The 25296-nt window shown below is 37.1% G+C and overlaps 1 protein-coding gene across 1 annotated transcript in view; it reads right to left on the bottom strand.

Annotated features, from left to right (window-relative positions):
* The window catches only part of MORC1 (MORC family CW-type zinc finger 1), a 178590-nt gene that overhangs the window by 118033 nt on the left and 35261 nt on the right, over positions 1 to 25296 (bottom strand). The window contains exons 8-13 of the mRNA XM_058296459.1: positions 23462 to 23587; positions 15698 to 15777; positions 14949 to 15016; positions 10962 to 11026; positions 8685 to 8828; positions 6256 to 6410 (exon numbers count right to left, since the gene is read on the bottom strand). Of these exons, the coding sequence (XP_058152442.1) occupies positions 6256 to 6410; positions 8685 to 8828; positions 10962 to 11026; positions 14949 to 15016; positions 15698 to 15777; positions 23462 to 23587 (638 nt within the window). The remainder of the gene's footprint in view (positions 1 to 6255; positions 6411 to 8684; positions 8829 to 10961; positions 11027 to 14948; positions 15017 to 15697; positions 15778 to 23461; positions 23588 to 25296) is intronic.

Raw genomic sequence — 25296 nt, 5'->3', positions numbered from 1 at the left:
GATAGTATCCTTAGGAATATTTGTAATTGTTTACTTGTTCTCACTCAGCGTGGTCAATGTGCCCATTTCTGAGTAGAAGTCATTAGTGGAGGGCCACAGTACTCAATTTCCCTGTCCTGTGCAACATGATTTAAATGAAGTCATAGAGAAAATACTGTGCAGACTTAACATACAGCTAGAAAGTAAACACATTCGTCAGAAGTCAGTGTTAGACTCCCAAAGAGGTTCTGACAGGCTGAAGGAATGAGCCTAATAAGGTGATGAAACTTAATAAGATACTTATTGTTAAATGTTTAGTCCAAACATTTACTGAAAAAATATAAGTAAAAAGAGGCTTATCAAGGACATATACTAAAAAGTTTATTACAAAATTTAATTGGTAATAGAGGCACCAAAGTACAAAATATGCTTACCAAGAGTTAACAATTTAGGCTGTATCAACATCTTGAAAGAAAGAGATGATAATGCTAATTCATTCAAGGCAGTTCAGGGATATCATCTGGAATGTTTTGTTTCTAGATGATGCATTGTCCTGAATGACATTGCAATGATGGATACAGGCCATTATATTTTGTCATAACTTGCGCGAGACAGAGAGGGTAAATTGTAATGTAAACTATAATCCACTTTTAGTGGCAATGCCCCAATATGTGTTCATCATTGTAACAAATGTACTACACTAATGAAGGAGGTTGTTAATGTGGAAAAGTGAGGTGGGGGGCGCATATGAGAATCCCCTATATTTTTTATGTAACATTTGTGTAATTTAAAGTATTTACAAAATAAAATTTTTTTTAAGTATTTAAAACAAGCATAATGCGAGAATGGTGAATATACTTAATACTACGTCAAATGAAGAACAGCAATAGAACTTGAAAATGTTGTCTGGATAAAGCAAGATTGAAGAGTGACATAACGCTTTGTCTTCAAATATCTAGAGGGCTATCATTTGGAAAAGGTTTTAGGCCTATCCCCCATTGCCCCAAGAGTGAAAAATTAGGTTGTCCTGCTAACTCCTCCTCATTCTTCAGGAAATATCACTTCCTCAGGGAGAAATTCCCTGGCCCCAGACTGTGAGTTTCCTGTACCAGATTCTAAAGCACTCACCCTTCTCAGATGCATAAAATCCAACTTCTAATTGTCAAACTGTGTTATTCCTGCTAGATTGTAAATTCCTGGAGAGGATGGACATGCTTGGTTTGTTACTGTTAATCACCTTGTGCCTAGCACAGATGAATGAATGAAAGAAACAATGAGAAATAGATTTGAATTCAATTTCAAATGAGGCTGCATTTTCTAACAGAGTTTTTCAGAGATTCATGACCTGCCTCAAGATGTAGCACTTTTTCTTTCATGGGAAGCCTTCACTCATGCATCAGTTGCCTCTCAAAGTGGTGGGTGCAGTAGAGGAGATGAATGAATCAGATTGGTGACTAAATGACTTTTAGTTTTTTTCTAATTTGAAAGCCCATGATTTGAATTCAACTGGGAAAAATTACACCACAGACTTAAGTTTCATTATCAGCTATATTCTGATCCATTTTGGAAACCTTTTGTAATGAATTTCTACATAATTACTTCTGTTCAAACCCAAATTTCTCTTGGTATTTCTCCCCATCTCTTTCTTCTCTCTTCTCTCCCTACTCCACAAAGCCAATGATTACTATTTCCTTTTTTCTTATTATTTTCTTTTAAATGTTACATTAAAAAAATATGAGGTCCCCATATACCCCCCATCCCACCCACCTCACCCCTCCCACATTAACAACCTCTTCCATCATCGCGGCACATCCATTGCACCTGGCGAATACATTCTGGAGCACCACTGCCCCACATGAACAGTGGTCCATATTGTAGTCCACACTCTTCCCAAGTCCACCTAGTGGGCCACGCAGGACACACAATATCTAGCATCCGTCCCTGCAGCACCACCCAGGACAACTCCAAATCCTGAAAATGCTGCCACACCATATCTCTTCTTCCATCTCCCTACCATCAGCAGCCACCGTGGCCACCCTCTCCACATCACTACTACAATTTCTTCCCTTACTAATCACAATAGTTCCCCAGCAGAACACCAGTAAGTCCACTCAATTCCTCCATCCTGTGGACCCTAGGATGATTATGTTCAGTCCCTCTCTACATCAAGAGGGAGATAGATTCCACATGGATGACAGATGCAATTCTCCCACTTGCAGCTGTAGGCATACCTGGCTCCCTGGTGTGGTGGTTGACCCTCTTCACCTCCCTGACAGCTGGCCAGGGTAAGTCCAACAAACCAGAGGGTAGGAGCCGGAAGTCTGCTGAGGCCCAGGGCCTGACCATCACGTGGACAGTCCAAAGATTCAGGTCTCCTGAGTATATGCCAACCCAAAGGCCAACCACAGGTCCGGTAAAAGTAACATACTATTTCCTTTTTATTGTAAGGATATATACAAATTCAGAAAACACAGTAGCAGACTGTGAGCTGAGGTCAGACTAAGAGACCAGAAAAATAGTTCTGAGATTCTTAGCATCAACTGTGCCAAAAGTAAATGCAGATTTGATAAGTGACACAAAGTCATTACCTCTCCATTTCCCTTTCTGCTGATTCGATTTTTACAAGGACCCAATTTTCTATAGAAACAGATCAGATTTCCAGAAAATACAAAGATTACATCTTTTATTTATAAGGCAAAAAATCCACCCAAACACTTTTCATTAAAATTGTGTGCCCTGTAATACTGGCTTTCAGAGTAATATTCAAGCATTACATAACTTTGGTTATTCCTGTGGGATTAATGAACAAAGACCTTGAAGGTCAATCTCCTCAGAACAGTTATTGAAACTCAGAACTCTGACCTTGACTATTTGATTCAGTTGGATAATGAAGTCTGGGAATGAAGTTGTGAGATGTATGAACAAACACAAGCTTGCTATCCTTCCTCCAAGCTCTACTTTCCTTTAGAACAGGGCTTCTTAACCTTTTTGGTTCCACGGACCCCTTTGCTAGTCAGGTGAAAACCCCAGACACCTTCTCAGAATGTAGCGGCAGAAAGTTTTATGACATACCCACACCAACATGTCCCCACAAGAATGTTTTTTTAAATTTTCAATTCAAGCTCACAGACCCCCTGAAATCTCTCCACGGACCCTTTGGGGGTCTATGAAGCCCTGGTTAAGAGTCCCTGTTCTAGAAGAACATCTTTTGTGGGAATATCCTCTAGCTCTAGACAGCTATGAAATTAGGGAATCAAAGACAGTTATGGAACTAGGGAAAAAATATGTTATTAACCATCAATAATAAACATGCAAAAATATAACTTACTTATTTTGACTCCTGCTACATCCATTGAGAAGGTTTTCAGACAATTAGGTAGGTAGGGTAGGTATGGTAGGCTGGCAAGTGATACACCAGAGCTGAGAGAGCAACTGTGTGGAGAGTACCCATACACCAGACAAAGGGATAAAATAGAGCACTACCCACAAGCAGGATGGTATAAGATTCTCCTGAATAAGTGTGGGCAAGATGGAGATAATTCCTATCACCTTGAAATTTAATGTCTAGCTCTTTCTGATGACTTAATTCCTTATTCTAATGATGAGGAAGACAAGGGTAGGATTATGGATAAGCTATGAGAACACACAATCTTCAAATGCTTAATATTTTCCTTTTGCACCATTCATGACAGTATTTAAAGACCAAAGAAAGGGCGGCAGACTTGGCCCAGTGGTTAGGGCGTCCGTCTACCACGATTGAAACCCCGGGCCTCCTTGACCCGTGTGGAGCTGGCCCATGCGCAGTGCTGATGCACGCAAGGAGTGCCGTGACACGCAGGGGTGTCCCCTGTGTAGGGGAGCCCCACGCGCAAGGAGTGCGCCCCGTAAGAAGAGTCACCCAGCGCGAAATAAAGTGCAGCCTGCCCAGGAATGGTGCCGCACACCCGGAGAGCTAACACGGAAAGATGATGCAACAAAAAAAGAAACACAGATTCCTGTGCAGCTGACAACAACAGAAGCGGGTAAAGAAGACACAGCAAATAGACACAGAGAGCAGACAATCGGGGTAGAGAGGGGAGGGGAAATAAATAAATAAATAAAATATCTTTAAAAAAATAATAAAAGCCAAAGAAGGGGGTTGGGGGTATATGGGGACCTCATATTTTTTTAATGTAATATTTTTTTTAAAATAAAGAGGAAAAAGAGAAAAAAACTATAATAAGGCATACAGAATTATTTCTGTCTAATCAATACTTTTTAAATTATACTTTTATAAGATATATCATTGCCTTAAAACATTAAAGACAGTGTTAAACAGATTTTTAAAAAGAGTTTAATCCTCCTTTTTAGGAATATAATTGATATATCTATGCAAGGACTCCATAAAAATTAGCAGTTATGTGTTAGCACTAGATAGCACCACTGATAACAGTATATATGATATAAATAAAATTCATAGGAGAAAAACTCTTACAAAAGACAAAATCCATAATAAACTAACAGGCTATATTTTAAAAGCTGGATACCTTTGTAGTTAGAAAGCATGTAATTATTTATAATTATGATTAAAGAATAAAATAAAATTTATTTTTATAGAAATAAATAAAAGCTCAAAGAACAGATGCCTGATTTATACCTCTGTGTATATGACTATGTTTCCTATAGCTTAAAGCAAACCCTGTCAGAAAGTGTAGTCATTCCGATGTTTAACTCCAAAAATGTCTCTGAAAAAAATATATACATCTGAAAAAAGTATGCCTATCCTAAACAAAAATTATATGGATGTACTCTCTAAAGCAGTGCTTCTCAAACTTTAATGTCCATACAAATTGCCTGGGAATCTTGTTAAAATGCAGATTCTACTTCAGTAAAGTTTGGGTGGGGCCTGAGATTCTGCATTCAAACAAGTTCTCAGAAGATGCTGCTGGTCCACAGACATACTCTGAGCAGGAAACATTGACATGAAGATCCAGGTTTGGCAGGAAATCCATCCTCTCATTCCCACAAACACTTTTTTTTTTTTTTTCCCAGACTCTCTATACTCTTTCCTCTTCTTTTAGTCTGCCAGGGCTGCTATAACAAATACCATATAATGGGTTGGCTTGAACAATTGGAATTTATGGTCTTAAAGTATTAGAGGCTAGATGTGCAAAATCAAGATCTCAGCAGGCCATGCTTTCTCTCCCCAGTGTTTTGCTGCTGGCTTGGGGTTTCCTGGCTTGCATCTCTGCCTCATCACATGGCTTCTCCTTCGGGCTTCCACCTCTGCTCAGTCATAGCATCTGTCCAGATTTCCTCTCCTTATAAGGACTTCATCAACCCTGATTCAATTTCACCTCATCGAAATATGATCTTCAAAGATCCCATTCACAAGTGAGTCCACACCTTAACTAATAATAGCATCCTCAAAGGTCCTATTTACAAATGACTCCATGTCTACATGATTAAACTTGAACATGCCTTTGGTGGGGGATAGTGTATTTAATCTCCAACAATCTTTCCACTATTATGAGAAAAATTTAGGCCCAAGTAGGGAGAGCACAAAAGAAAATATTCCAAAATTATAGCTTCAAGTGTAGTCATAATAAAATTTAAATTGTTGCAAAAGTAGAGACATTTTTTTATATGTATGAATTATACAATACTTTCTGCAAAGCATTGAGTAAATACACAGTGGCCAGTCTAGTTCTTTCCATAAACGAAGCTCTATGTCTATATAACTTAAAGGGATTTTATTTAATTAATGCATTGTGGGGCCTGAGATTCTGAAGTATCTCACGTATCTCTGAGAAGTGAGGTGATCTATATAAGTCCAATTTTCCAGATAGCTGAAGTTTATCTTACTAAGTTTCCAAACATATTTATTTTAGCCATTTTTAATTGAAATCTTTCTAGATTAGCATAATGAAGACTTGCTAGACAGTACAAAGTTGAATGTATCTACAATTATCCAGGATCCATCATTGTTCCATGTCATGATATAATCCAGGAGATCCCACAGTCTATGTGATGAAATGAGCTCCTACACAGGAAACTCTCAAAGTTGTCCTTTCAGGATTTCTTGGACTGTTTGGAGCAACCTCTGCCTCCTCCCTCCATAACAGCTGCCATTTCACACTACTGTCTGATTACCCTTCTCTTACAGTTTCTAATCTGCTGCTTTATTTTTTAACATAATATTCTGGGAAAGATTCTGAGTCTGGCTCCCTTCTCACTTCTCCTAAGAAATCACATGAGAAATTTAAATATCTCTCAACATGACTATGGGATACTCACTGATTCCAGTGTCCTTACAGTACTGGACCAGGTACTGTCCCATGACTCTGAGTAGATGGTTATACTCTCGGACGTTGAGAAATTCCTGTTTATTATGAGATGGTTCCATGATCTCCAACGGTACGTTAACAATTCCAACCACGCCTGCACCAAGTCTGGGGGAATAAATCCATAAATAAAATTTTGTGACATTTAGGAAAGGAAAATGCAAAAGCAAATATATTCTGGTCTTTTCAAATCAAATTATTCAAAAATAAATCCAACAATTTGGTCTGGGCCATATCAAAGTTTAGCAAGCTGATAACTGTATTTTGTTACACAAATCTGTAGCGATCCCAGGTGCATTTGTTCCCATAATACAAAGCCACTTTAACAAATCATTACTGAATTAATCTAACTCCTTTTCCAAACCTACCACATTACATGGGGGTCAGGATGGTTTGGGAGGGAAGGCCAGTAACCCTGCCTTGCTACACTAAGCTAGCATGATCTTCCTAAAGATACTAGCCAGAGAGTCAGTTTTTTCATCCTTATTTCATTGATCACATTGGATTTCTTTTCATTGCAGACATCCATAAAGTTCTTAGTTAATTCTACTAAGGGAACGTAGGGCTGGATTATCCCAGAGGGTAATAGGCATCTGCCTATGAGCCTGATGAATAAACTTGATTTTTGCACATTTTTAAGGGTCATATGATATGCATAACTAGGTCCTACAATTCCTGGATATTCTGCTTGGGGACATAACCTGTTTTCGGAAAGAGGAGCATCCAGCAGCCTAACCCTTCAAGGGTCCCTCCACTGGCCTTTTTATAACACACAGAATAAACTTTCCTAATACGGGACCCCCACTTGCCACTCCCATCGTATTTCTCACCACCTTCCCCTTCTACCCTACTCTTCATTGGTCAGTCTTAAGCCTGTATTTGGGCAGAACCTCTTCCAGAAAGCCTGACTTGATTTCCCCAGTTTGATGTAGCTGCCTCTCCTAAATTCCCTTTTTTTTTTTTTTTTTAACTTTTGCTCACATAGTATCCATCCATTCAAACTGAGCACCTGCTTTGTTCTAGGAACTGGGAATACAGTGATGAACAAAAAGACAGGGTCCCTGGTAATGAAGTTTCTCTTCTACTGGAGAGGAACAGGCATGAAAGCAGTAAACAGGTAAATGAACAAGATCATTTCAGTTAGTGATAAGTGATATGAGGGAAATACAGCAGGTGCCATGGTATGTGAAAGAGTGACAGGTGGAGGGGGATGAGATGATAGCAGGGGCCTATTTTAATTAGACAGTCAAGAAGGATCTTCCTGTGGAGGGGATTTACAGCTGTCACTTGAATAAATAATATGCTAGGCCCAGCCTGAGAAGAGCTGGAGACAAAAATTCAAGGCAGAGGGAATTACAAATGCCAAGGTCCTAGGGTAGGAGTGGACTTAGGTGACTGAGAACCAGGGAGCCTGCTGGTGGGAAGGGAAGCAGAAGAGAGGATGAGGCATGCGGGAGGGGTTTGGTCACAGAGCCACGCAAGGCCAGATCGCTGGAAGACCATGATAAGCAGTTCTGTTCCAAAGGCAATGGAGTTTCAAGCAAGACAGTATCTAGTTTATGTTTTAAAAGATCATTCTTGCTATTACATAAAATTTTTAAAATGTGCATTTACACATTAGTCCCTTTCACCGGACTATAAATTCCTTTTACAAGGTCTTCACCATTTTGTCTGCAGGCTTAGCACAATACCTGGCACAAGATACTGCAAAATAAGTACCTGGTGAATGAACAAATGAATATTTAATTGCTAATTCCTTGAGCGAGAGGAAGCAAAATGAAAAGTGTTCCCCGGAGTCACAGTTATCTTGTCTGACTCTTTGTGCTTTTCTATGGTCTCTCTTCAGGATTCTACATAATTCATGAAAGAAGCTTGTGGAGTTTCAGACCATTGGGAAAGCACCAGAATGTATTACACTAGAATCCAAATCAGCTGAAGAGTGTTAATAATATGCATCCAGGCAGGTAACTGGCAAGAACTCATGTAAGTAGAGGTTGCACAAAATTCTAACAGGGTTGCTTTACAAGACTATGGGTTTTTCTTTTCTTTCTCTTGTAGAATTTCTGTAATAGGCTTGTATTGTTTTTAAATTGCTGAAATGTTAAAATCCTGATCAGAAAAGGTCGTACAAGGAATGATAAAACATCAAGTTACTCAGGAAATGTGTTGAAAAAACATTCCAAAAGTCTGCTTTTCTCTTAGAGCATGCATGAAGCTCCACCGATATAAATTAGGCAGATTAATGCCAGTGCATTGACAGGACGGGTGAACAGAGAAAATGACACCTGCTTCCATTACGATTAATCAGTCATCTAATTCCACAGACTCTTACTGACATCTCCCTCCTCTTGCCTGTGCATCTAAAAACAAAAACATACTTACAAGGACTTCAGTTTCAGCTGTGGGCCCACTTTTTCATGCATTTTGATCAAGCGACTATTACTGTAAATGAACATTCCAGCTTGGTTTCGGTTTTTGATGTTCACTCCAAAGAACAGGGAAAGTGTTTTTGCTTTTTTTAATTCTCTACAGTTGTATATAGAAAAGTTTTAAACAACAGGTTTTTATTAAAGAAAAAGGTGTCATTTACAAAGCTACTGATAATTAATCTCAGAAGGTAAACATCAAGGCAATGATACATAAAAACCCAGGCATTTAGCAATATTTGATAGTTATAGTCAGAATCTCTGTATAATAAAGTGTTTTAGTATAGTTATTGTATGATGGCCAAAAACTATACCATTCAAACAAAAGCACTCACAGATTTAAAAACAAGTTTGCCAATTTAAATTTATAAGAACCAGAAAACGTCAAGAGTTCTGAAATGCAAACCGGCTATTTTGAAATAAAATTATTTCTAAGACTAGATGTGATCTCGAACTTTCAGTGTTTTTCTCAAGCTTCCAAATATCCTATAGGACTCAAAATGTGCCTATATATATATTTTTTTCTCTCTCTCTCTAACCTTTACCAAATTCAAAGATAAATAAGAGTTAATAAAGCAAGTTTATAAAGACAACGGATATGAGCTCCTTTGACTCTGTCCTGCTATACTAGGTTATGTGTGACTTTTCTATTAAGAGTGTAAAAATAGAAATTGAGAAATCACAAAATATGATGGAAGCAACCATAGTAACCGGAGAGGCTGCCTGGAGCTGTGAAAAGTGCCTCCATGTAAGAACCAGGCAGACAGACCTGGCTCCATTTATAAGCTCAGTAACAGCTGTGTGACCACGGATAAGTCTCATTGGAAAAATGTGAATAATATCTACCTAACCACTTGGGATGTTGTGATGACTAAAAAATATAATGTTAAGCATAAACCTGGAACAAATTAGATGCTCAACAACTACCCTCTCGCCCCCACCACTGAACTTCCCCCACAGAACCCCATGAACCAGGTTCATGACCACGTGCTATTACAAATGACATAATACACTAATCTGAATTAAGTGCATCTATTATTAAAAGATAATGATAAAGTTCAACGGTCCTTTGATGTGGATAGGATGTACAGACTACATCACACTTTCTGAGGAAGTGATTGGCATGGGTTAACGAATTAGATTTATTAACTGCCACCTGCATCTAGGGATAATTATATATGGGTTAAACTTTTCCTCAAAAATATCTTCTCAATAATTATATCCCAGCTGTTTAACAAAACGGAGTATTCATAAGGGACCCAAAACAAAGTTTTATGGGAGATGCCATAGTCATTCTGTGATAATAACTAGCATATTGATTGTTTCCAATTATTTTTTAAAATAAAGCATTTTGCTTTAAAAGTAAGTTCATGCCAACTGGCATGATTATTAATAAAATATAGGTTGGTCATTACTCATGAATATCAATGTAGTTGTAAACAAGTCATCTACAAGATTTTCTTTCTGTAAACTCCACAGAGTTCTTTATTTTTCAATTAAAATTTATATGACATTTACTTAACATTTATTTTGTTAAATGCATAATTAACACTTCAAATTTAAGTTTTGAAGAAAGTTATGACTATATGGCATTCCATAGTTAATAAAAGTAATATTGAAATCTTATCGCATTTCTCTTAAAAACAGATTCTCAAAGTGATTTATCACCAAGTTTTCAAAGTCTGACCTTATTTGGACAGCAGTGATTATTATCAGTTTAACTTGTTTAACACCTGGGTTGGCAAACAAATCAATCTTACAAATGTAAATATTTTATTTTATAAGACAGGTTTATTCTTTTTGTTAACTATATATAATTGATATATTTACTTGGGGCATTATTTTCTTTCTTAAATTTTAAGTTACTAGAAGTAGAAAGAAACTGAAATAAACTCTCCAGGTTTAAATGGCAAAGGAAATTAAGGGAAAGTGAAGTTGTAGCTGATTCCCTGGACATTTTACTTCAACCAGACCAAAGAGTCAGATGCTAAACTAATTTTTCACTTTGTATTTAGAAATTTAAACATTATGTAGATTTACATGTGTATATGCAAATACATATTCATAAAAAGTTTACTTTGATTATATTGGTTTGTGGGCTCTGACCACCCTATGCTTAATATCAAAAGATATGTCAGGCTGAGAAAAAGAAATTGTCACAATAACTACCAAATCTGTGTATTCAAAAATAAGAATTTAACATAATGTAGAAACCAAAAACCTTACTTCTTACCTCCGTTTCTCTTTAAGATTCCTACGTTTTGCTTCCAAATCTTCTAAAGCTTTTGGTAATGCATCCTGGATAAGTATAGTGGGTTGGAAGAGAACATAACACCATTAAATTAATGAAAGCCAAGCTGATATTTATTACTTATTACCCAAATATTTCAACAATAACAATAAGATGTCACATTGCCTAAAACAATTCTACCACAGCAGGTGCTCAAAACTTTTTGATAATTAAGTTCCAATGGCTAAGAAAATAAATCAAGTCTTAGCCACTGTCCTCTCTAAGCCTTTCAGTGAGAAAGCCTCTACTCCTGGTAATGGCACAATGGCTTTGAAACAAACTACATGAAAGTTTGGGGAAGTCATTCAATGTACCTAGGCTCTGGTTCTTGTCTTCAAGAACAAGAAAGGCTGAATTACGTGATCACTTAAGTTTCCTGCAGGGGAAAAAAATGTAATTAAAAAATTGGTAGTAATCAAAGGAAAATTTCTCCTTCCATATCAAGTTCTGGATACCTCTGACCAGTTGTTCCCAAACTTTCCCTGTATAGCACATCCCATTCGTAGGCTTCCTCCCCTTCAAAATGCCCAATACCTGAATCTCAACAGATATGCAACACCTACTCTCCAGTTCACTGGACTTACCCAGGACAAGTAACAAGGAGATGATGATGGACAACAACCATCTCAAGGAACAGAGAGAGCCTGCAACTGCAAGCAAGACAGTGCCATCCATCTGCAGCATGGGATCTAAGCCCTCTCTCAATTAGTGGCAGAGTGGGTACCACCATCCCAGAATCAGGATTGGGGAATGAACAATGGACTAGGGTAGACTTACTGGGATTCTACTATAGACTTACTGGGATTCTAGCAATGGAAGAACTTTTATCATTGATGTAGAGGCAGTGACCACTGGAGGTTCTGAGGCAAGGGAAAGGGGAAAATAGCTGTAACTTGTGGGCATTTTCAGGACTTGGGAATTATCCTGAATGACATTGCAATGACAGATACAAGCCATTATATATTTTGTAATAACTTACGAAAATGCAGGAAACAATGTAAACTACAATGAAACTATAATCCATGCTTAGTGGCAATGCTCCAAAATGTATTCTTCAATTGTAACAAATGTACCACACTAATGAAGGATGTTAATGTGGGAAAATGTGGAAGGGATAGGAAGCAGGGCATATGGGAATCCCCTATATTTTTTATGTAACATTTATGTAATCTAAGTATCTTTTTAAAAAATTAAATAAAAAAGCATATTTTTTAAAAAGGGGAAAAAATGCTCAATACCAATGCCCAGTTGTCTTTCTAATCTGCTCTTTTGATGTGCTATACTGGTTCATTCATTATCTCTAGTACATTCCCTCTAACCAGGCAGAAAGAAAATAATTCATTATTGTTATTCTCAGATATAAGGTTAGATTTTTTTTTTTTAAGATTTATTTATCTCTCCCCTCCCCCCGCACCCTGGTTGTCTCTTCTCTCTGTCTATTTGCAGCAACTTCTTTGTCCACTTCTGTTGTTGTCAGCAGCACGGGAATCTGTGTTGCATCATCTTGTTGTGTCAGTTCTCCATGTGTGCAGCACCATTCCTGGGCAGGCTGCACTTTCTTTCACGCTGGGCAACTATCCTTACAGGGCGCACTCCTTGCGCATGGGGCTCCTCTATGCGGGGGACACCCCTGCGTGGCAGGGCACTCCTTGCGCGCATCAGCACTGCACATGGGCCAGCTGCACACGGGTCAAGGAGGCCCCAGGTTTGAACTGCGGACCTCCCATGTGGTAGACGAACGCCCTAACCATTGGGCCAAGTTGGCTGCCTAAGGTTAGATTTTAACATGTTCCATCTGCCTGTGTAAAGGTGGGCATCTCTTTTGATCGATATGTCACTGATTGAATGATTGAAGACTATATTCATTGACTTTATTTTTTTTTAATTGATTTTGTAAAAATATTACATTAAAAAAATATATATGAGGACCCCTTCAACCCTACCACCCCCATCCCACCATTCCCGCCCCGGCAACACTCATTCCCATCATCATGACACATCCATTGCATTTGGTAAGTACATCTCTGGGCACCTCTGCACCTCATGGTCAATGGTCCACATCATGGCCCATATATTCATTGACTTTAAAGTTAACAAAAGTGGTAAATGGTGGGTAAGTTTTGAGCTTCAAATTAAATCATTCAACTGCCTTGAGGAATTTAAGATGTCAAAAGCCAGGTTCAGAGAAACTGATGTGGCTCAAGCAGTTGGGTTCCTGTTTACCATATAGAAGGTCCAGGATTTGATGCCCAGGGCCTCCTGCTGAAGGTAAGTTGGCTTGTGCAGCGAGCTGGCCCATACAGCGTACCAACCCATGTGGGAATGCTGCCCCACACAGACGTGCCAGCCAACACAGAGAGCTGGTGCAGCAAGATGATGCAACAAGAGACACAGAGGAGAGACAGTAAGAGATGCAGCAGAACAGGGGGCTGAGGTGGAGCAAGAGAATGATCACCTCTCTCCCACTCTGGAAGGTCCCAGGATCAGTTCCCGGAGCTGCCTAAGGAGAATACAAACAGACACAGAAGAACACACAGCAAATGGACACAGAGAGGAGACAATGGTGGGGGGCGGGGGAAGGATTAGGGAATAAATAAATACATATTTAAAAAAAAAAAGAGTCAAGGTCATTCTGCTTTGCTGCCTTCTCTGTGTTAAAGAAACCAGTATGCATTGGAGTAACAAAGCAAACTGGTCAAAGATTTCCTCACACTTCCTGCCAGTGAACGCAACACAGAGCAAAGAGGCAGTGAGACTTAACAGGTTAAGACAAGAAGAAAGTAAGGTCCTGACCTTTTAGAGAGAATGTTTCTCTTTTATCTCAAATACATAAAGTAAAGGGAATTGATATCTCAGAGATAAAAATTTTTTAAAAGAAAAGCTTAAACCATTTAAAAAAATCAATAAAAATTATATATTTCATCTTTAATGTGAAAAAAAAGGAAAAGAAAAAAGTGAGAGATTTCAGGAAAGCTGTGGACAAATTTAGTTTTGGGCCATTAGTACCATATGCTACTCTTTAATTTTATCATCTACTCATTACCAATAGATATTAGAGCTCTTTACTAGACATAGCCCTTGTCCTTCAAAGTTTAAGGACAAAGCACTGAAAGGACTCATATATTCAGAATGTAGAAGAGGACAAAAGAAAGGTGAAGTGAAGAATTTTTTCTTCATATCCCTGTTTATCCTTTTTTATGCAGACAAATAAATACGTTGCTTAATAATTCACCATGGTAGGAAGTTTTATACTATATTTTTGGTCTACATTAGCAAACTTAAAATACATGCCCTGCAGTAAAATTCAGTTTTTCTTAGTAGCAATGCATTATAATTAATAATCATAGTTCTTTATAACCTATCTTACCCATGGGAATATTGCAAGGATTACAGAGAATGTTTATGAACTGTGTGAAGGAACTCATAAGAAAAGAGCTTTGTAAGCTGGAAGCATTGTTATTAATATTCATAATTATAGTATATAATTCCTTGCACTAGAAAGAAGGATTGTTTATTAGTCATCTCCTAGCTTTCCCATTTATTTGGGTCTATGGAGAGATATAATTTGAATAGATATTTTCAAGGAGACTTGATAGGCTGGTTTTTCTGTTTGCTTTTTATTAATTTCCTCTTTTCTCACATTATAGTTCTTTCCCTTTTAAGCAAATTAGTTGAGATCCTCTCTTCCACTGTTCCAAACTCACACACTATTGTATTCGCCTTTGCTCTCAGTCTCTGCCTTCCCCATCTGTGGGGTTCTCCCCTTTCTCTGCCCTCATATTCAAGTTTATTTATGGTAATATCAACTTAACCTTCTGAGCTCATCTGTGGTTAAAAGTTTAGAAAGTAAATTATGAGAGACAACTTTGTTCACAAAAAAACAAATGACAATGTTTGCCTTTAAAAAATACTACTCTTTATACATCGTACCTTAGCAGGAAATGATGTTCTGTCAGGGTTGTTTACTTCACTTTGGGCTTCTTTCAGTCTAAAATCAGCTGGAAGGAGGAGCAAGAAATACAGTAGTTACAATAAAGTCGGATTCTCTCAAGCAATTTTAGATAAGCATTTTCTATGGATTAGCTATGACCATAGGAATCATAATCTCAGAAAACGCTATATTCCTTTCACAGTTCTTACAAAGTCCAAGTCTAGGTAGCCATGCTGGGCCCCTTCTTGGTCATCATGACAATTTTATAGGGTATAAATACACATATACAAATTCTATAGTCATGCATGAACCTGTTCTTGGCTCTCTGAAACTCTCTAAAATACATGTAATAAGGATGTAAAGCTACTTATCACTCCTGAATCACTGGAGAAGGATGGTTTTTTCCCTACCATGGGAAAAATGAATATGTAGAATATTTCCTCTAAAAATAGGTGCAATGCTGGTCTCCAAAATGACCTAACTCAGCATCATAACAGCTGGAATTTCTAATACCAATCTAGTCCCACCTGTGTGCAGGATCATACTTAAAATAATAAATAATATCATAATTAAACAAAACCAGAGAGGCAAAGAAGTGTTATGACGTTCCTTAGAGGCAGGAATAATGCCTGATTAATTGTGGTAGTTCCTACATTGCCTAGAACAGGATATAGCTCAGAATAAGTCCTCAACTGCTGAATGAATGAAAAATAAAAAAAGATGACGCAGACTCTAGGCAATAACGTACCAATCCTCACTGCTTCTTCTGCCTTTTTAACTTCATTTTTAAATGTTCCTTTAAAAGATGATGTAACATATAAATACTTTCTGGAATGAAAAAAAGATAGAACATAATCAAACTAGACTATCGTTTTAAAGCACATAATACAAAAATATTCTTTAATAAGACCATATACTCCAGAGATATGTTAATTATTGATTTATTATGTACATTTCATCCAACTGGTAAATTAAAAAAAACTTTTACCCAAGAAGAAATTCCTAGCTTTTAAAACTTGGCAAGTTTGATTTTGTAATGGAACTTCAGGAAAGAGAAGAGAAAATCTCAGCCCACACAAATGTTCATTTATACATGTAAAACAGGATAAATTTCTTAAAAAGAAAAATTTCTGAACAACTACTTCATTATCAAAACTTCTGGTTAATATGCATATCCCGCTTACTCAAATCATCATTGACACGGGATTAACAGCTTCTCCTGGTCCCCAAACAATTATCTCTAACTGAAATGCTCAGAGCGCACACATTAGTATATCATTTTAAACTATTAAAAACACACTTTCTACTTTACTGCTCAAGAAGCATTATTCCAACAAGATCACACATACACATATATATTAATATGTAAAGTCAAAGAGAACAATTTATAGGTGAGAAAGGCTTTGTAGGACAGAGGTTCCTTGAATGCAGCTGAAATTACATGTATCTGTTAGGGAGGATTCTTGGAATCCAGGATTCTTAAGTGTTGGCTTAAATCATCATGAAGAGAAAAATTCCAGAATGATATTTGGTTTGAGAATACTGAAAGCACTGCACAGCTCATTTTAAAACTTTTGTTTCATACTTCTATATTTATCTCAGGAGCACACCATTCTCTGTCTTCTTACGTATTTAGAAAGATAGAGCATTTTCAGCAAGAGGTAGGTAGATACCTGTAAAACAGCTCTTGAAATCAAAATGTTGTAAGACATAAAAGAAAAAAAAAAGCTTTTGCTCAGGTGGAGAGGCAGGGTCTAAATCTGTAAGTCTCAATAAATTTATCCCAGAAATACGCAAAATACAGCTCATGGGCCAAATTGGGCCTGCAGCTTATTTGGGTTTTGTTGTTGTTGTTGTTGTTGTTGTTGTTGTTGTTTGGGTGTTTTTTTTTTAATAGCCTGAAAGCTGAAAATTATTTTTCCATTTTTAAAGGGGTTGTGAAAAATAAAGGAAGGAAGGAGAGAGGGAGGGTGGGAGGGAGGAATACACAGTTCTGTTAGGGTATCTTAGTTTCCCATTTCATTTCCAGAAGTTTATTGGAATTTGGGTGGCCACATGGTCAGAGTATTTACTCATTTTTTAATATCCTTTAAATGCCTCTACTTTGTTCAAATAGGATCATTTCCAATTCTTAATCTGTTCCAATGCAGCCAGTGAGTTTGTGCTTTTAGGAAAGAAAAAATGTAGGGGATATCCTACTTAGGGTGGGATAAGAAGGAAGAAAACCTCACATATTTCTTACACAAAATTTTGACCATCAGAAAACATGTGAGGAAAGTAAACACATCAAGTACATATGGGAAAAGAATGAGAAAAAAGCACACAGGTATATACTGATACGGAAAAATAAATTGGCTATAGATGCCAGATACCAGATTTAACAGAGTTTATCAGAGCTCCCCATATGGAACTTGGCAAAGGCTTGAGTCTCCTTAAATACCCTTTAGGGAACAAAATGCATATTTAAATTATATCCACTTCTTGGCAATATACACCTAAGAATTTCACTTTGGCAGGTGAATAAAAAATATACTAGGATGGGCAATAGCTATTACTTGATAGGTGGATAAAATACAATTCCTCTAAGAAAATAGAGACAAATCCACCTTTTCCATTGGCTTATACCATTTTTTACCTAAACTAAGGGAAGAGCAATTTAATTTTAAATGATCAAATGCACTGAGTGATTTAGGAGACCCTTGTACTTCCTAGAATAAGACTAATGAAAAAAGAAACATCACTTAGCTATTTATTAGGGAAAAAAACAGATTCATAGAGAAATTCTCAGGCTTAGTATATTTTCAAAATATGAACTTCACTATCACCTGAAGTCTTAAAGTAAAGCTTTTAGGAATCTACTGGTGTGCAGTCAGGATATTATAAGAAACATATCTAATTAATATCCATGAAAATAATTACAAGACTTAAGACAGCAATGGCATTTTCATTAAAATGACATGACAAATGTAGGACTATTACAAAGAGTTGATGTGGTGTAAGGGAAGGGGAATGCAATTTGGAGAGGCAAGGAATTTTTACCAGAGGATTTGAATTCCTGACCAGTTTTGATATTTTCTTTTTCTAAAATGGTGATGATAAAACCTAACCTGCAAAGTCATTGCAAAAATTAAATGAAATAATATATGTAAAAATACACTTACGTAGACACTGTACAAATATTAAATATTTCTCCCAGTAGATATTAAGCTAATTGAAACTGGACTCATTGTTTTTTTGGTTTTTTTTTATTAGAGAACCTTGGGTTTATGGAAAAACCATGCATAAAATGCAGGGTTCCCATGTACACCTCTATTATTAACACCTTATATTAGAGTAATACTTTTGCTACAATTGATGAAAGCACATTTTTATAACTGCACTGTTAACTATAGTCCATGTGAACCTAAGGGTTCACTGTGTTGTAGAATTCTACTATTAACATATATACAATCTAAAATTTCCCCTTTAACCATATTCAAATACATAAATCCTTGCTGTTAATTATGTTAACAATATTGTGCTACCATCACAGCAATCTATTACCAAAACGTGTCCATCATCCCAAATAGAAACTCTGTACAATTTAAGTGTTAACTCCCATTTGCCTAACCCCTTTATGCCCTGGTAACTTATAGATTCTGATTCTATGGGTTTGCTTATTATAGTCATTTCATATCAGTGAGATAATACAGTATTTTTCATTTTCTGTTTGGCTTATATCACTCAATATGATGTCTTCAGGGTTTATTCATGTTGCCTAATATATCAGAACTTCATTCCTTTTTTTGGTGGAATAATATCCCATTTATGTCTATCACACATATTGTTTACTCATTCATCAGTTGAGGGATACGTCAGTTGTCTCCATCTTTTGGCAACTGTGAATAATGAATGCCGCAACAAACATTAGTGGGCAAATATCTGTTTGAGTCCTGCTTTCAATTCTTTGAGATATATACCTGGAAGTGTGACTGGCAAGTCACATTGTAATTCTGTACTAACATTCTGAGGAACTGCCAAACTGTGTTCCACGGTGACTGAACCATTTTACATTCCCATGAACACTGAATGAGCATTCCTATTTCTCCACATCCTTTCCAAAATTGTAACTTTCTATTTTGTAATAGCAGCCATTCTAGTAGATTTGAAATGGTATCTCATGATTTTGATTTGTGTTTCCCTAATGGCTAATGATGGGGAACATCTGTTCATGTACTTTTTGGCTATTTGTGTATCTTTTTTGAAGAAATGTCTATTCAAGTTTTTTGCCCATATTTTAATTGGGATATTTGTCTTTTTGTTATTGAGTTGCAGGATCTCTTTATTTAAAGAGATTTTGGATATTAAATCCTAATATGGCTTCCACGTATTTTCTCCCATTGTGTAGGTTCTTATTTTGCTTTCATGAGAAAGTCCTTTGATGTGGAAAAGCTTTTGAATTTGATGAGATCCCACTGATGTATCTTATCTTTTATTGCTTATGCTTTGGGTATATAACACAAGGTACTGAATATGCTTCTCCATAATTTGTTCTAGGAACTTTAAAATTAATTTAATTTTGAGTTTATTTTTGTGTGTGGTGTGAGGTAGAGTTCCACCTTCATTCTTTTGCATATGGAAGTCCAGTTTTCCCAGTACCATTTGTTGAAAAAACTATTCATTCCCAATTAAGTAATCTTCCCCCCTTGTCAAAAATCATTTGGCCAAAAATGTGAGGGTTGATTTATGAACTCTCAATTTGATTCCATAGGTCTATATTTTTGTACTTCAGCCATCACTGTACTGTTTTGAATATTGTGGACTTGTACGAAGTTGTTTTTTTTTTTCTTTTTTTTTATTGACTTTGTAATAATATTACATTAAAAATATATATGTGAGGTCCCATTCAACCCCACCCCTCGCACCCCACCTCTCCCCCCCCCAGCAACACTCATTCCCATCATCATGACACATCCATTGGATTTGGTAAGTACATCTTTGGGCACCTCTGCACCTCATAGTCAATGGTCCACATCATGGCCCATACTCTCCCCCATTCCATCCAGTGGGCCCTGTGAGGATTTACAATGTCCGGTGATTGCCTCTGAAGCACCATCCAGGGCAGCTCCATGTCCCAAAGACGCCTCCACCTCTCATCTCTTCCTGCCTTTGCCCATACCCATCAGCCACCATGTCCACTTTTCCCAATCCAATGCCACCTCTTCTACGTGGACATTGGATTGGCTGTGTCCATTGCACCTCTATGTCAAGAGGAGGCTCAGATTCCACATGGATGCTGGATGCAATCCTCCCACTTTCAGTTGTAATCACTCTAGGCTCCATTGTGTGGTGGTTGTCCTTCTTCAACTCCATCTTAGCTGAGTGTGGTACGTCCAATAAATCAGATTGTAGGTGCTGGAGTCTGTTGAGGCTCAGGACCTGGCTATCACATTGTCAGTCCAGAGATTCAAATCCCCTAAATATATCTTAAACCCCAACATTAACTGTACCTCCAGCACATTAGCATGAAAGTCTTATGAAGGGAGATCCCATCTGAGCCCAGATTCATCACACATAAACACCATTTCCAAAGAGGGGCCATCTGACCTGGTAGTTAACCCCATCGGCCATGACCATAACTCCCATGGGTCTCTTTAGCCCTCAAAGGAACCAATATCTGGGGGTTGTATCTGCTTTATCTGTCTCTCTGACTCTGCTCAGTTGTGCATAAGGGCAATCCTTCTGCCAGCCTCCAGACTCTTTTTTAGAAACTCGTAGCCATATAAACTCATTTCTCCTTTCCATTTCCCCCTTACTTTAGGTCAAACAGCATTTTAAAGTCATGTTATTTTATTGTACAAAGTTTTAAGATCTTGAAGTATGAGTCCACTAACATTGTTCATTTTCAGAATGGCTTGGACTATGTAGGATCCCTTACCCTTTCATAAAATTTTATGATTGTTCCATTTTTGCAAATAAGGCTATTAGAACTATGATTGAGAATGTATTGAATCTGTAAATCACTTTGGGTAGAAATGATATCATAAAAATTTTTAGTCTTCTAATCCATGTACATGGAATGTCCTTCCATTTAAGTCTTCCTTGATTTTTTAGCAATGTTTTGTAGTTTTTCTGTGTACAAGTTCTTTATATACTTGGTTAGATTTTTTCCTAGATATTTGAGTCTTTTCATTGTTATTGTAAATGGAAACTTTCTTGATTACTTCTTCCAATTGTTCATTACTAGTGTATAGTCACACTACTGGTTTTGGGGAGTCAATCTTAGCCCTGCCATTTTGCTACTTTATTAGCTCTAAGAACTTTGTGGTAGATTTTTCTGGATTTTCTTTGGTATAGATTCTGTCTTTTGCCTGCTAAAATGTGGTATTGAAACTCTCCTGGAAAATTTTCATTTCAATTATTGTGATCTTCAACTCTAGTAGTTCAGTTTGGTTCCTTTTTAAAATTTCTTACTGAAATATTCATATTGTTCATTTATTGTTTTCCTGGTATCTTCATTCTTACTCTGTATTTTCATTCATCTCCTTAAGCACATTGAAGATGTTTTTTTTTTTTTTCCTCAGTCTCTATCCAGTATTACCAAGGATGGTCTTCTTTGTTGATGTTTTCTTGATTTTTATCTTCCTCCTTTGGATGAACCATTATTTCTTTTTTTGTTTGTCTGATACTCTTTTTTCACAGTGTACATTTTTATATATTAAAATATTAACTCTGGGATTTATTCCCTAAGACGTCTGTTTCTTAAGTGATGTGACTGAGTGTCAGAAGCTAACAAAACCAAGCAAACCTACGCAAAAAACACCTTTCATAGTCTTTGCAAGTTGGCTGGTGCACTCCTTCACAATTCAGCCCACCTATCAAGAAGGTCATATCAATGTGAAAGCAAAGTACAGGGTCTTCCTTGTCTTTTCTTGGCCTGTGTCTTACCAGCTTGTGCTTGCTAGTGGCCTTAGGAGTTCCCTGTTTACAGGAATTTGAATGCCTCCACCTCCCCAGGAAACAGACCTTCTCCCTTTCCTGTGTGTTCCTCTGCAGGACTTAAAGCAGGTGAGCCCTTGCCCCAGGCTGCCTGAGTCAATCTTTCTTACTCAGCTTTCCCTGTTTTAAGTTGCTTTTGCCTGGCGGGCAAATTGTAGGAGGGAGGACACTCTGGAAAGGAGTTTCCCAAATCAGTCTTTCCTAGCAGAAACAATGCCTGGGATGAATCCACAGAGACTCTTCTGGACTCCTAATTGCCCTAGTGAGGTATAAGGAAGGACCTGGAAGGCTACCAGGAGATTTCTCCATGGCTTCCCAAAACTGATTTCCTTGCCTCAGCACCTGCTCAGCAAATTCAGCTCTTTAACTGTCCTCTGAAGCTCTGAGGAGGCGTACCATCTTTAAAGTCTCCTACACTGCTTGTGTCCAGGACAAGGTAGAACAATGGCTACCTGTGTCCCCAAAGACCTGAAGTAGCTAATCAAAAGCAGTGATGGCTGCTCAGATGTAAACCCCCAGATCTCAGGGAACTGGGTCTTTTTGTCCCACACTGGCACCAGCAAGCTGTACCAGTGCCTTACTTCTGCATGCTATGAGTTGGGATGATGGACAATGGCTGCTGCCATGTGGAGAGTGCAGATCACTGGTATTCACAGCAACGTACCAGCCTCTTCCTCCCAATCTTTTCTGGATGCTGCACAGTGTTCTACTGGACTCTAGAGTTTCAAAATAGTTGATTCAGGCAATCCCTGCAGTTTAATAGTCGTTCCAATGGAGGGATGATTCCTGGAGCTTCCTACCCTGCTTCTGCACACCTAATATTATTGTTTTTATGCTTTGTACCTACCTAGTATAATTTCAGACTCACAGAAAATTCCACTAAATGTTTGGTGAATAAACGAACTACCATCTAGAAACCACAACATAAATAACTGTTCCGACTACATGTGTAGCTGGGCAAGACAGGTTTTACAATATGCATATGTAAGCTTAAAAAACTCTATGCTAAGGATGTGGATGTAGCTCAGTGGTTGAGTGCCTGCTTCCCATGTACGAGGTCCTGAGTTCAATCAAAGAAAAAACCGTCTATGCTAAAATATAATAAATTTTTAAAAATAAATGAACCAGATATATTTATATAAATATGTTCACTCCATGTAAATAATGTACATGAATATATATGTATATGGTTTATTAGTTCAAATATATTGTGTGAACAGAGGATGTTAGCGAACTGTGATCTTTTAATGAATCCTGTCACAATCAAGGCACCTGAGACTCGCTGAGGTGAAAAACAAATTCCTACTCTGGGTGTTGATCGAACTTAGGATGTTCACTGCAGTGTGTTGTTATTACTGCCAAATATTTGTCACACATGATTACTCTTTAGATTGTTCCTGAGTGAAGTTTGAATTTTGTTTACAATACAAAAATCTTACTTACAAAGTCAATGTCCTCACCTTGAGAACTTTTCCAGGCATATCAGTTTTATAAATATTAACTCTGTGAAGATAATTGATGAAAGACAAGTTACCTGGGTTTGTAGAGGCAATAGCATAAGTGTCTTGTTTTAACTTTTCTGGCTTGAATGAATATTCTCATCCAAGGATCAAAATACAGAACAGATGTGTAGGCCCTGAATGACCATCTCTCTGGAAAACTGAAACAGAAAATAACAAAGGCCACAATGTACAGGACACAACAAGAAGATCTTTTTGAGAAAAAATATACTGTCACTTTACAACTAGAATTTTCAGGGACTTTTCTTCTAAAGTTAACAGATATTTAGTTGATTAATGATACCACAAATACCAGGAAATATTAAAACACATACATCATTAAGTCAGTCTCTAAATACAATGGCCTACATATTAAAAAAAAAAAATACTTAACATTTTTATTAGCACTGTGGGCAACCAACCGATTCTAAGTAAACTTTTATCAGTAAATGAAAATATATTTCCACTAAAGCTACTGAACCAGGAGGACAAAATCATATAGAATAAACAAAACATTCCCTCTGCTCAAAACATAATAGAAAGAATCTAGGCCCAGATGAATAAAAAGCATGTATAAAAAAAAATACAATAAAAATGTTTCAGCTACTCTTAAAATTATAAATAAATAAGAAGTATAAAACTATATTCTGTAGGTCCAATAAACATTCAAAATAATTATTTATAGCTAGCTGAGGGGAGGAGCCTGGGAACTAATGAGAAGCTAAAGAGAAGAGAGAAAAATAAAAGATGGGAAGGCAATAAAATGTGAATAGAAATATTTTAAATAGCCTGTAAAGAAAATTACCCTTTCAAAACTGCATATTGCTGGGAAATCAATATATATATCTGTGTAATACATAAATGTCTTATAGTCCATTTATGAACTGAATATCCTCTAATTAAACAAGAAATAAAGATCAAAATCAAGACCAGCCATGCTTAAGAAATGGTGCTCTTTATCCACTATGCCCCAGAAAAGGCTCCTATGAAGGGCTACAAGGTCAATTAGAGAGCAAGGAGCAATGAAACCATCACAGACATTTTATAATTCTACCTCAGTTCAGAGTGGGACAAAGATGACAGAAAGGAAATACAAGGCCTGTCAAAGAGGTGCTTCTCAACAGGGTTACACTAGTGCCAGTTACTTGGTAAGAACAGACAGACTCCAGGGAATTTACAAGGAATTTCAGAGCTGAAAGGATGAAAATGAAGCTCATAAGAAATCCAAGGGTTTTCTGACTGGTTATAAATTCCTTAAGGCAGTATCTGAAACTTACTAAGAAAGTCAGAATTTCTTTCAGTTGTTAAAGAAGAAATTCATTTAAAGTAAGTCTTGAGTAGAATTTTCCCAATATAAATTATATAAATGTATTTAGTTCATGACTATTAGTCTATAAATACTAATGCATTTTTAATATAACAAGAGAGGTTTAGTATACCAGAAGCTGCACAATCAAGTCCTCATCTGTTAAAAGAAAAAAAGTCACCTTGTGACTCTATAAACATTCTGAGACATTTGCCATTGTTCAAAGACTTTCTGGATCTCTTGATTCAGAACTGCCCTTAGAGCTGTTAGCTCTTTTTTTTTTAACTCTTCTCAAAGCTGACATATCTCTGTCATTTGAAGTCAGGAATCAAAGGAATTCAGAAAATTTGAGAAATACAATGAGAGATCAAACCGGGGAAAACAAGTTTTGGTTAAAAAAAAAAAAAATCAACAAGATGCAAATAGAAAAAAAGAGAGAGAGAAAGATACCAATATTTCTTCCTTCTCATAGTTCAATGTTTCCACTCCTTTAATAAATATTTATTGGTACATGTTCACGGCATGTTCTGTTGAGGTCGCCAAGACTGCACTTATGTCCAGAGA

The sequence above is a fragment of the Dasypus novemcinctus genome, chromosome 4 (assembly GCF_030445035.2).
Source record: "Dasypus novemcinctus isolate mDasNov1 chromosome 4, mDasNov1.1.hap2, whole genome shotgun sequence".
In the NCBI taxonomy this organism is placed as follows: domain Eukaryota; kingdom Metazoa; phylum Chordata; class Mammalia; order Cingulata; family Dasypodidae; genus Dasypus; species Dasypus novemcinctus.
This window is presented reverse-complemented; position numbering and strand designations above follow the sequence as displayed.